At 42.8% G+C, this 11,895-nt stretch overlaps 1 protein-coding gene across 3 annotated transcripts in view; it reads left to right on the top strand.

Annotated features, from left to right (window-relative positions):
* Positions 1–361: 361 nt before the first annotated feature.
* nfixb (nuclear factor I/Xb) overlaps positions 362–11,895 on the top strand; it is a 132,609-nt gene continuing 121,075 nt past the window's right edge. The window contains exons 1-2 of one of the 3 annotated variants that reach the window (XM_046071806.1): positions 362–1,268; positions 9,297–9,380. In XM_046071806.1, coding sequence (XP_045927762.1) covers positions 1,266–1,268; positions 9,297–9,380 — 87 coding nt within the window. In that variant the 5' untranslated portion in view covers positions 362–1,265. The remainder of the gene's footprint in view (positions 1,269–9,296; positions 9,381–11,895) is intronic. The other 2 variants (XM_046071874.1, XM_046071925.1) reach the window with 2 other exon arrangements.

Here is an 11,895-nt window from a genome sequence, read left to right as displayed (position 1 = left end):
CCACACGGGTCTACGTGCATGCATTTAGGCTGAATTATATTAAGTGACATTTACAGCTTCATCTCTCCTTTTATTTCACGACCTTTTAAAATATTTGGGTTTATCATATATCACGCGCCACGGCTGCCTCCCCCACCGCTCCCTAACCTCCGCTCCCTCCCGCCCTCTCTGTCGGCCCCGAGCTGCCCCTACACTTTTGCCGGTGAGAGCTACTAATCCCCTGCGTCCATGGTTTACTCTGAGCCCGTATTTAATTCCTCTAAACCCCCAGCTGCCGCCCTGGTTACTCGCAGAACACGACAGACTGTGAACCGCTCTGGTTATTAATAATTCACCAGCCCTCCGCTCCGCTTCTCCGGCCGCGGCCGCAGGACACCGCACGTCCTCACTGGTGCGTGCGTGCAGCCACGCTGTGTTTTCACATCTAGCAATTGTTTACTTAATTTTGGCCGCTCGGTGTCTCACACAAGGATACGCACATTCACATCCTTGTTACTGTGTTCAGCCTGTAGGCAGTCCCGGTTGGCATTGCCCACCAAGTCCCGCTAGTCTCAGCAACTCTGATGTCTCTGATTTTGCGACATCCGCGCTGCCACATGGTGGGTTTTGTTTTAGTCGCCGTTCTCTCCGCAACTTTCTCCGGACACTGAGGAACAGGTGGGGTGTAGCACCGAGGAGGAACTCCACATTTTCACATCAGCAAAGCCGGAGCATGCACAAGGGGAAAGCGCGCGGCGTCGTCCCCTCTGCAGGAGCAACAGCTGATTTGGTGAGCGCGTAAGCAGAGAGTGCAAGCTACTTACTGTCGGTGTACAGCCAGACTCCCGCTCTGTCACTCGGGCTCAGACGGTGACGGTGTCGGTGGCGCAGAGCGCGGCGACTCGGTGGACATTACCGGGACAGACTGGAGAGAGCAGCGCGCACTGGCAAGCGAGCACAGTCTCGACACCGACCGATTTTCATGGAAATACTACGAGTTGAAACCGAGCATAAACAACTTGTATGAAGAAGTCGGGCAGCAGGCGACTTGGATTATATACGGCTCTGTCCTCCTTTGCCTTGACTGAGGAGAGTTGACTACAAATCACAAAAAATGTTTACCGGGCAACAGGCCGTGTATTAGGGCTCTTTTGCTTCCGGTATAAGGCCCAGCTGAACAAGAAACCGAGCAGTTTTCTCTCTCCCACACACTTTTTTTTGGAAGCCGAACTTTTGAGAGTGGAAAATGGGTCTTTGAGAGTGTTGGCACATTTCCCTACACCACAATGGTACGTGCTATGTAAACCAATAATTTCCTCATTTATGCAGTCAGCTTTCAGATTCACTGTAGTTGTTCATAAATCTAATGATACACAGAAAGCCTTTAATGTAAAGTTTAGTGGGCTGAGTTAACCACTTATAATTCTTGTGCGTGTGACTGTTTACTTGCGTAGCTAATGGATAACAATCACCAAATAGTGTGCCAAGTCCTTCCACCTACCTGTATATGTTTTCTGTCACAGTTAGATGTAGTAGGCTATATGGTTAACTTTGTAACTAGGAGAGTTTGCCTTGCCAAAATATTGCATGTATATTTAAACGCATGTTGCTGTTGCTGAAAACAGAAGACACCTTATTTTAATAGTAATATTACATGTTGCCAGAATTTCTTTCCAATCTCCTGGCCAAATCAGCGTCCAAACCTCCTAGTTCACCGCCCGGTGCCCACTGCCTTCTGCCGTTTCATCCACATGGAGAACATGACTCCTCATATTGCACTGGCCTCTCGCGTGGGCCAGTCTGTGGACTATTTATAGCCACATACATGATACGCGCTATCGCATATCATTCAGTGTAGCTAATCAAGAGGCGTCTTATAGCACATTATAAAGGTACGTGGCGACATGTGTAGAGCTCACAGAGCCCGAATCCCACCTGAAGGAAAAGTTTAAAAGAGTTTGGAAATTTGGCTATAAGATGGTGGAACTTTTTTCCCCCGCCAACAATCAGTTATGTGCCAAATTTGATTGGGGCGTAATTACGCACAGCGATTTAGACCAATTCTATCATTAGGCAGGCGATTTATTCGTGCAATTCGGAGAGATCCTGTGACATCACAAAGCAAAAGTTTGGTAAGCCTGACCTCGGAATCTGATCGCTTTTAGCATTCCTTTAGGATCCAACAATATCTGAGAATTTATTTGAGGTTGAATTGGCTGAGTACTTTCATAAGACAATCTGTTATTGTTTCCTGTTTTATCCCTAATTGCCCTTAACAGGATATTTGTTTTAAATTGGCAAATGTATTCCATGTGAGGCTGTGAAAACATTTGAATGCAGGGGTTGTAGGTTTCCAAATGAGTAATAGAAAGTCTGTTTGTTTTTTTACTGAATTATGATATATAGCTCACACATCCTTGACCCTAGATATCTTTTTTTTTTTGGCATGAAATGAGTCAAGTCAGGCAATAGTTAGGGGAACCTCCCACATACAACCTTGAAGCTGCTTATATACCAGGAAGGGGTCTTATTTGCACATGAATATGGAAGATTATTAGTATGAATAATTATTTGTTTACGAGCATCCTAGCTGACATGGCAGCTGCCCAAGAAGCTCATCAGTAAAAATGATACAGAATTGAGGACATGCCTCACATGGGATTATCTCGACTTGTTATTCTCCTACTTATAGCAACAACTCACCTCTTTTTATTTTTAAAGGAAAGGCTATATTGTGAATTTGTGCCAAATATTTCAGTTGCATGTTAGTTTTAGTCAGAATGCACTGGGGGCATCTGTCAATCAGTGTCAGGATTCCGTTAGCTCCCCCCGAGGCCGATGCTCCATCTTTGATACACAAATAAATACTTAAGCCCCACTTCTCTGGAGAGGTGATCTGTATCTGTGGCAGTACAGGTGATCGATTTTTCCAAATATGTTGGAAAGCAAAAAGGAAATGTGACCCATCAAAATGACACGTTTAGTCCCAAATTATGGTTTACATATTTGATCTTCATAGTAAGTAGTATTAGTCAGATTCTGAATATATAGGTGTATTAAATGTCTCCACTCTCATGGCGGACAAATGTGTGATGTATAGTATAGGAGCATAAGAAACAAATACAGTAATCACGAAGTGCTGTGAAAATACTAGGTAATTGTATCCTGCACTGTTTGCGTGTGTGTGTGTGTGTGTGTGTGTGTGTGTGTGTGTGTGTGTGTGTGTGCAGCCTGCCACATGATGATCAGACAAGCGGTTTTCCAGTCCTGTGTGATCTCCCTCTTGGCTGTTGCTGCCAGTGATGTCATCCCTCACTGTATACAGAATATTATGCTATTATGTTTGTCCTGGCCTTGACATTTCCCTGGAAAAATAAATAAGGCTTCAAGCAGGCTATGATAGCTCATGTGAAGATTAAGCTTTTGCTGTAGTTTAAAGATGGAAACTCTGATATAAGCTCAAACGGCGTAAATATTAGGAGAGTGAGCTCAGATGCATTTGCCAGGTTGGTTTTTAAGCAGTTGTAAGTATTGTAGTATGGTTTAGCAGACTGGCTATCGAGGACACATCGAGAGGCGGAATCATTTGCTGTGACATTCGTGTTGCACTACATGAATCAAAAGAAATAGAAAGAAAATGTGTCACTATTGACAATCAAAGAGTGGGCTTGAAATTGTTTGCATACCTATTTTTAAAAGCCAAGCAGCTGGTAGGAGCAGAAAAAAATAAGACTTAAAGGGTGACTTAAAGACTCTAGTGATTTAATATTACAGTTAAGTAAGGTTGGGAGACTTATGAAAGGCAGATTAAAAGAAGAATCCTCAAATTTGAAGCAGCACAGGCAGAGATGTCCCGGCTTTAAGTCCCTCTGATGAGTCAAGTTTCACAAGCATAATGCAACTCAAAAGCATTATTCCTTCAACCTTCACTGCCTGTTAAGTGCCCTCATATTTCACAATACATGGCCTCAGTTTTTAACCAAGGCTTTATGTTAAATGTTTGTCTCAAGCTTGTTTCAAGATAACCCTGATGAATAAACTTTACATTTATGTAGAAAGCCAGTGGCGTGGCCCTTTTTCAGGGTAATGAGCAGGCATCACTATTTTTTGGTTATATGAGTAAGAAGAACAAGTGATTTCCAGGCTGACAAAAACATGTAACTATATAGGCAGCACAATATTTGTCTTGTTTTTAATTTGCCTGTATTCCAGGCCAGGCCCCTTGAGGATCACCTTGAAACATTTGTGAAAGAAATGAGTTTTAGCATGCAATCTACTTTTACATGCATTTCAATTGACATAGACACTCACGGGGGACAGAAAGCTACTTTTATGAGTGGTTCCTCTCATGTAGGATTTACTCTCAAAAAGATGAATCGTAATTTTGAATTAAAAGCACTCTAACGTGTTAATGGAGAGCACTTTGTGCCAGGTGAAAGCAGCAGTGTCCACTTTGCAGCCTGTCTTCATGACTTGTTTAAGTGAGTACTGAAAATGTACAGGAGTGAAAAGAAAAACACTGGAGTGAGTAATCTCACCTGCTCCCCATGCAGTTTTAGTTTTCTTTAAACAAGTGACTGTATCTTGAAATAAAGCAGGCACGTGAGGATGTGACCTATGAGGATAATTTGACTCCAGGTCAGATCAGATTAGTTCCCTTTGGAAACAACAGAACACCCCAGACAACACTGACAGATCTCTCTAACTTGTTTTAATTAAAAAAAAGTACAATGTTTTAAGACTTTCTGTGTCTCATCAAGCTCAGGCTGATCACACAACACTCCTAACTCTTCTGTCCCATTTCTATCCCTGCCTCAATTACTTTATCAAGACTTAACCCTCACATTAATTGGTTTCACAAGACACTCCAGACTGCACACCAGCTGTGTAACCGAGTAATTTGAATCTACTTAATTTGGGAAGGTGTTGGTATCTTCTGCCTTCCGAGTTTAATTTGGAAAAAAAACATCCAAATCAACAATACATGTATTTTCTCTCTTCACTCTCCTCTTTAGGGCCTTAATGAGGAATTAGAGCCAATAGCATTATTCATTAAACTGAGCTTGCCAGCTATTTATCACTGTAACAATATTAGCATATTTGTTAAAATTTTCAACACTTTTTTTTTAGCATTCGCAACCAGGTTTAGCATTTTTAATAATCTGGCATCGAATGCATCGTACCAAATTGAATGCTGAAAAAGAACCAGTGGCAAGCCCCAGAAACATACTAAAGATCCTTCATAAACACACACGCGCGCACACACACGGACGCACACTCCTCTAATTACCGCCTCCCCTGCTCCCTGTCTCATTCCTCACCTCCTGAGATGCAGGTGTAAAATATCACATTTTTCCAGCATTTCTCCCTGAGGTGGCTCTGGCTTGGACTCACACAACGTAAATTTCCTCTTTCATATTCCCCCACACATTTTTTTCCTACAAACAAGTTCCCCCTCCCTCTCTTTGATGTGCTTGCCACATCTGCACAGGTTTGTTAGCTTGTTACCAGGTGAAGAATGGGGATACAATTAAGGCGGAAAAGAAGTGAGACTGGGTAGGATGTCAGCTCTGTTTTGCAGTAGAAGAGAAGCCCCTGATGCTCAAGAAACTGTTGAGCTCACAGAGTCAATGCTGCAAATGATTAGGACGCTACAGCGGAATGATCTGAAGGTTGTTCATCAGTGATTGTGAGGATACCTGCCCCTCATGGATTTTTGTGTTTACGGAAATGTGGAAACCCAGGTGGGTTCTCTGCTGGTGTTTGTCTGTGAATGACCAAGAGAATGAAAAAGACAAGGGAAGGTGGGCCATATGTGCTCTAATATATCTAATGCCATGAAAGACAGCCTACTTGAGCACCCCTTTAAAATCTGACTTATTGTATTTACATTGGAGAAAAACACCAGGGTGCAGTAACTGTGTGCAGCGTCCTGAAGTCTCTCTATGACAGTGAGGTTGCCAGGTTTGGCACCATTTTTACATTTATGTTCATGTACAGATTTAACAAACAAAATAAGACAGCTTCAGAGGTGTTGGTAGCCAGGTTAGCTGTTAAGCTAGCCAAACACCAGGTCCGAACTTTCAGTACTACACCTCAGTTACGAACTTATGACTCTGTATGTTGATCTGTGATCCAGCCAGATAGTTTTACCAATGCAGACATTACAGGTAAAATCAAAACGTTCATTTTTAACCTGTTATCCAGCAGCGTTTTACTTCTTCAAACCGATTTTTTGGCCACATGGAGGCAGTGGAAACAAGCTGCGAACACAACAACTGACATATGATCCCCTTTCAAGTTGACACGGTTAATGTGTTACTAATTTACACATCCAGCAGACCCAGAGCAACATTCGCATTCATTCCAAGTGATGGTTCTGTCCACCCGATGAATATAAGTTCAATATTAACTGCCCTCTTAGCTCTACGGTGAGCTACATTAACTCCTGCTAAATGCTCCGCTATGTTCACCAGCTAGTTGCTCACTTTGTTTGCTGTTTGCCGACGTGCAGGTACCGCAAGGTGAGTTTTTGGAGCTGGTTTGCTGCTGTCTGATATGGCCGCAAACAGGATGAGAGCTGTGAGAATGAACCAAAACAGTAAAGTTATGGGCCAAAAAACTAAAACAATGAGTTGAAAGACACTATATAAAGCCCCATTCCGGTCACAATATGAGCGACCTATTTCACATAACACATGTCATTTGATCAGTTGTTCATATAAAATATTGATTATAGCTACTTTAATTTTTGTGATTTAATGAATGTCCAAAATAAGTATATAATATTGTTAAATGTTACCCGTGGCTGAATACCAGGTTAAAAAAAAACAGCATTTAGGCTTGTGTTGGAATCATTATGTGACTGAATCACAGAGTAATCTGTTGTCTGTTGAGTAATGTACTCACTTTCTCTGAAAGAAAAAGCACAAGGGCGATTTTCCCAAAAAACTTTTAAAGTGTTAATTACACAAGGCCCTGCGTCTACTTTAGCTCTAGGCCGGCCATATGGATTGGGCATATGTTGCATATATATAGAAAAACACACATATATAATTAATGCCATGCTCCATAAAAACTGTCAGAGAGGGGGAAAAACAGGCCAGGGCTGCGGGGAGCTACATCAAACAATCAGTCTCGAACAAACGATGCCCCTCTCTGAGGGCTGGAGACAGAGAGAGGTAGAATGGCATGGACAGAGAGATGCCTCATTCATTAACTGACCCACGTTTTTATCCTTCCATTTAGTGTTGTTTAGTTACCTTGAGCCTGAACTGCATTATCTGTGCAGCACAAATCCTTTTTCAACTTTAAAAGACTAAAACCTGTCAGAAAGAGGCAACTAGAACTACCAGCGCGCCTTGTTCCTGAGCTTCTCTGTGATTATCAACAGAGTAAAATATATCCTTCAGCTGCACTGGGCAGTTTAAGAGCTTAACAGAAAGCCCGGGGAGCCTGACAAGGGCACCATTTAGTGGGACAAATGGTTTCAAATGGTTTTCCTCCAGTGTTTCCCCACATATTAATGATGACAGGCCAGAGGTTGGATGCTGAGGCTGAACACCATGAACAGTGTTTTCTTAGTCACTTGGATGACTTGAATTCTAACTTTGTTTAACCGAGTGAATCCTTCATGTGGCCCTTGCTAAACTTATTGTGAGCGAGAGAGGCTATATGCTAAACAAAACCAATGTTAATCTTATGTTAATCAATCCTCCTGCTAGACCTTTTGCCACAGAGATCGGGTGAAGTCTCACACACACACACACACACACACACACACACACACATACACATAGATGCCCTTCCCGTATTACAGTGAAAGGGAAAGGGAAAAGACTCAAGTTGTAACCTCTCATTCTGGAGGATATGAATAGCCTGCGTCTCCAGCCGCAGCTTGGTTTGCCTGAGTCTGGCACTTATTATAGTGCTGTGTGTTTATGCATGTGTCTGCGCATGTATTTGCTCAAGTGCAATCCCGTGTTACCCTCTGCGTGTGTGTAGGATATATGTTTGCATATGTAAATGCTTAAGTGACCTAATGTCTGTTTGAATCCTATTAAAAATGGTTTACCTCACATGCCAGTTTTAATAGTAAAACTTTACATTTTGTTAGTGGCTGCGAGCAATGTTTGTTCCTGTTTTGGGTCCATGTTTGTTTCTGCTTACGGTATGTTAAGAGATGAGGACGTAAAGTTCTGGAAAATAGGATTATTTCTCCTCTTCTCCTCTATCCAGGAACCAAACTTAAAGCTCCAGCTTCCATTGTGAGTCAAACTTCCTTCACCTTACCCACTGAGTTACTTGCATTAACCTAGCCATTTTTAGCCCTTGCCTAACAGGTTTAGTTGATTTCCAAAACAGACATTCAAATTTAGCCTGGCAATAACCAATTTGCACCATGTTTGGACTTAAAAGTAATAGCCACGGGCTTGCTAACCAGGCAGAACTCCCATCCCTTATCCAGATCCTCAATCTGTGGTCCCCTCCCATCCATGTTGTCTGGCCTGGCTGCCTCAATTGACAGCAGAACTGCAATGGATGCTCATTCAGAGCCCAAGTCTCCGCTGGCGGGTCCCACAGCATACAAATGAACTGCGCTGAATAGAAACAAACACTTAGGATAAATACTTTAGCCACATCTATCAGTGAATGCAATGCAGAGCCATGTCGTGTAGCTAATGGTTTGTGTTTGTATTTGCGTGTCTGTGGGCAGACGTATGGCCTCTGTATGTGCGAGTCTTTGCCGAATGTGTGTAGTATGTGGCCGTGCGTGTGAGTGTGTGTGAATGATTTGTGCTGAATCAGTGCACGCTGACAGAAAAGTGACCATGCAGGTGAAATAGCAGGGACAGGAAATGCCATTGTGTTGGAGTATTGTGTGCGGGTACGGCAGCTAAACACTTTGCTCCCCATTCAAGTGGTGGTGACTGGCAGGGCCGAGCCTCAGGCCTGCACAGCATTTGGGGTCCAGGCAGGCAGCACACACTATGAACTGCGTATGTGTGTGTGTGTGTGTGTGTGTGTGTGTGTGTGTGTGTGTGTGAGTGAGAGAGAGAGTGAGAGAGAGAGAGAGAAAGAGAGTGTGTGCAAGCAGAGTGTAAAGATGAAAGATGTTATTTCTCAAGTAGTTATCTGGTGGTGGGACTTGAGGATGATTAATAAATAGGTCAATATAAGAAGCAGCAGGATCAGGATTCTCACATCCAAAGTCTGTGTTTACAGATTTACAGCTAGCTTTTCTATGTGTTTTAAAATTCCCTGAACACAAAGCCAGTGTCAACTAATGAATCAATGACTGTTGTGTTACATTTCAGGCAACCGAAACCTTTCTGTTGAACGAAGAACCCTCCAGAGGTCCTGGGATGCCTGAATGCTTTGTAGTATCAGATTCATACAGGGTATGCATCTATTATTATTATTATTATTATTATTATTATTATTATTATTACATGTGTTGGTTTTCAATGTGTTATTTGAGTCATTACTTAGGACTATGACTGACAGTCTGTTTTCATGCTCTTGGTAATTGCACCACAATCATAATGTCATTCACAGCTCCCTCTACTCAGCTGCAAACCATTACAATCATTATTTCCACACGCACATTTAAGAAAAAAGGGGGCCTTTGCAACTTCACCGAAGCGCCCCTCGCCTCATGGGAGTGAAAATTATGACTATAATGTGCAGCATGCCTAGTTGTATAAAACCAAAGGGATACAAAGTCGAAGAAAGTAAGCAGCTTTCCTAAAATTTAACAAAAAAAGAAAGAAAAACCCAGCGAGCGCAATGGATTTACGACGATCGACATGATATAAAATGGCAATAAAAACACAGGAATTGGGATGGAGAGGGTGCTTGAGGGGGGTCTGTGGATGACTGAAAATGTGATTGTTAACGAGGTGGGAGCCAGTTTTCTAGGCTACAGTCTTTGTTTCCCAGAGTTAAGACTTGCGCCAAGTCTCACGGAGAATCTGGGTTGCTACAGTGTATCGTGTGTCTCGGGGTGCAGAAATGAACCATTATGGCTGTAATTGAGTAGCACGGCTGGTAGAGGAGAGTTTTGGAGAGGGGGAGGAGCGTCGGTGGAGCTGTATTGGATTCCAGGGGCAGCGAGTTCAAGAACATCCACAGGAGGGTGTCCACCTCCAACTTCTCACCAGGAGGTCTGCTGTCGGAGGCTTGGATTTGTGTAAAGCGCATCACTGCTCTTTTCTTCTCTGTCTTTATTTCTGAGAGCGCGTGCGTCTGTGCGTGTGTGTGCTTGGCTTGCATGTCACGGGTCTTGAAGATAAGGATTTTAAAATATATTAAAAGTGAATGGTGATGTTCATATAACACCCTGTTTTGAGTGGTGCGATCCTGAAGAGAAAGACGTCGCATGCGCCTTTGTTTAATTCTTTAGTTAAAGCCTCAACTCTTTTTGGACTGTGACCCCTTAAAATGGAGAGCAGTCTACTTGTGTGTGGTTGTAGTGTGGATATGAGCTACGAGCAGTTCTTCAGATTGCCATAGCCTCTTGTTTAATTTGAAGGATTTTGAAATACCAGGCGAAGTTAAAGCATCCAGTAGGCCTGTTTCACATTAAGAAAAAAAAATCCATCTTATCAAGTCATTTCTGTCTAGGCTATAATTAAATCCCAATGATCTTAAAACAAGTGACAGAATCTGGTACAGTGCGATTTTCTTCAAAAACTTGCTAGACTTGAGTGAAACGAGACAGAGCCAGGCAGCTCCAGCATCAAGAAAAATGAAGTGTGATTTAAGTGTGAGAAACGTGTGCTCACTTTATTGATGATGTTTTGGTCCTCAGACTTTAATAAGGCTGAATTCATATAGATAAACAGCACCATACACACACAGAGTACAGGCTCTCACCAGTTAAAGACCTTCCAATTGCAAAGAAAGTAAATTTACCAGTATAACAGAAAGCAGGGCCACATCACACATTGAGGCCCTCGGACATTGGCCACATTACAAATCATTACACTTTATTACACACTATAGCCTACCAGTGATGATAACACAAAAGGTAAAAAAAAGACAATTATCACTAATAACATACTAAACAAGAATTTTCGACCATAAAATACAACTTAGGCCTACTAACTAATTGATTCAAACAGCAGAAATGGTAAGAAGGAGCCTTCTGCAGTGATCTTGTGACCCCCTCTGATTTATCTCGACCCCCCAGGTAGGGAACCTCTTCTTTAAGCAAAGCCCTGCGTGTGCGCTGAATGTAAACTGTGGGCCGCTACAGCTGACATTTGTCCCGTCTCCTTTTACAAAAGACAGACTTCAAGGTGTGGTATCATCACTGGTTGCGCTATCATACCGTGTGTCATGATTCCAGGCAAATTTGCGGTTGCTTGCACAACCTGTTTTGCAGACCTAAAAAGCTTCCCTGGTGTAGCCAAGACAGGGATGAATTACACATCAATTCTCTGATCATGAATAAGTGAATGTCTCGGTTTTTTAATGCAACTGTAGGCTGCAACAGCTCCGAGCTGATGGGTGAAGTCATTACAGCGCTGGCCACTCTGGAGCAGTGGTAAATATGTATATTCGGAGCGTGTGAAAAAGCAGAGCCGCGGCAGACCCACCAACCGTAGCATATGGCTCTACCATGTGTTACTTAATGAGAGATTTACTCACACAGACCACTAAATGTGTGGCTCATTTAAGGAGCCACGGCAGAGGAGTGTTTGCGTGTGTTGCATGCAAGTCGACTCTATAAAGGAGGAAGGGGTGGGGGGTTGATCCCTGTCTAACCGCTCCCTGTAACCTTTTGCACTTGTAGCGCTTTTAATGACTCCACTACGAAAAAGCAAATAATGTCCCTCAAATGCAGCAGGCATGAAGTCAAGCCACCTGCCTAAAGAGGAACCAAAAGGTGTGTGTGGTTTGGGACGTGTC

The sequence above is a fragment of the Micropterus dolomieu genome, linkage group LG02 (assembly GCF_021292245.1).
Source record: "Micropterus dolomieu isolate WLL.071019.BEF.003 ecotype Adirondacks linkage group LG02, ASM2129224v1, whole genome shotgun sequence".
In the NCBI taxonomy this organism is placed as follows: Eukaryota; Metazoa; Chordata; class Actinopteri; order Centrarchiformes; family Centrarchidae; genus Micropterus; species Micropterus dolomieu.
The sequence above is the reverse complement of the archived record's forward strand: the minus strand, read 5'-3'. Positions and strand labels throughout refer to the sequence as shown.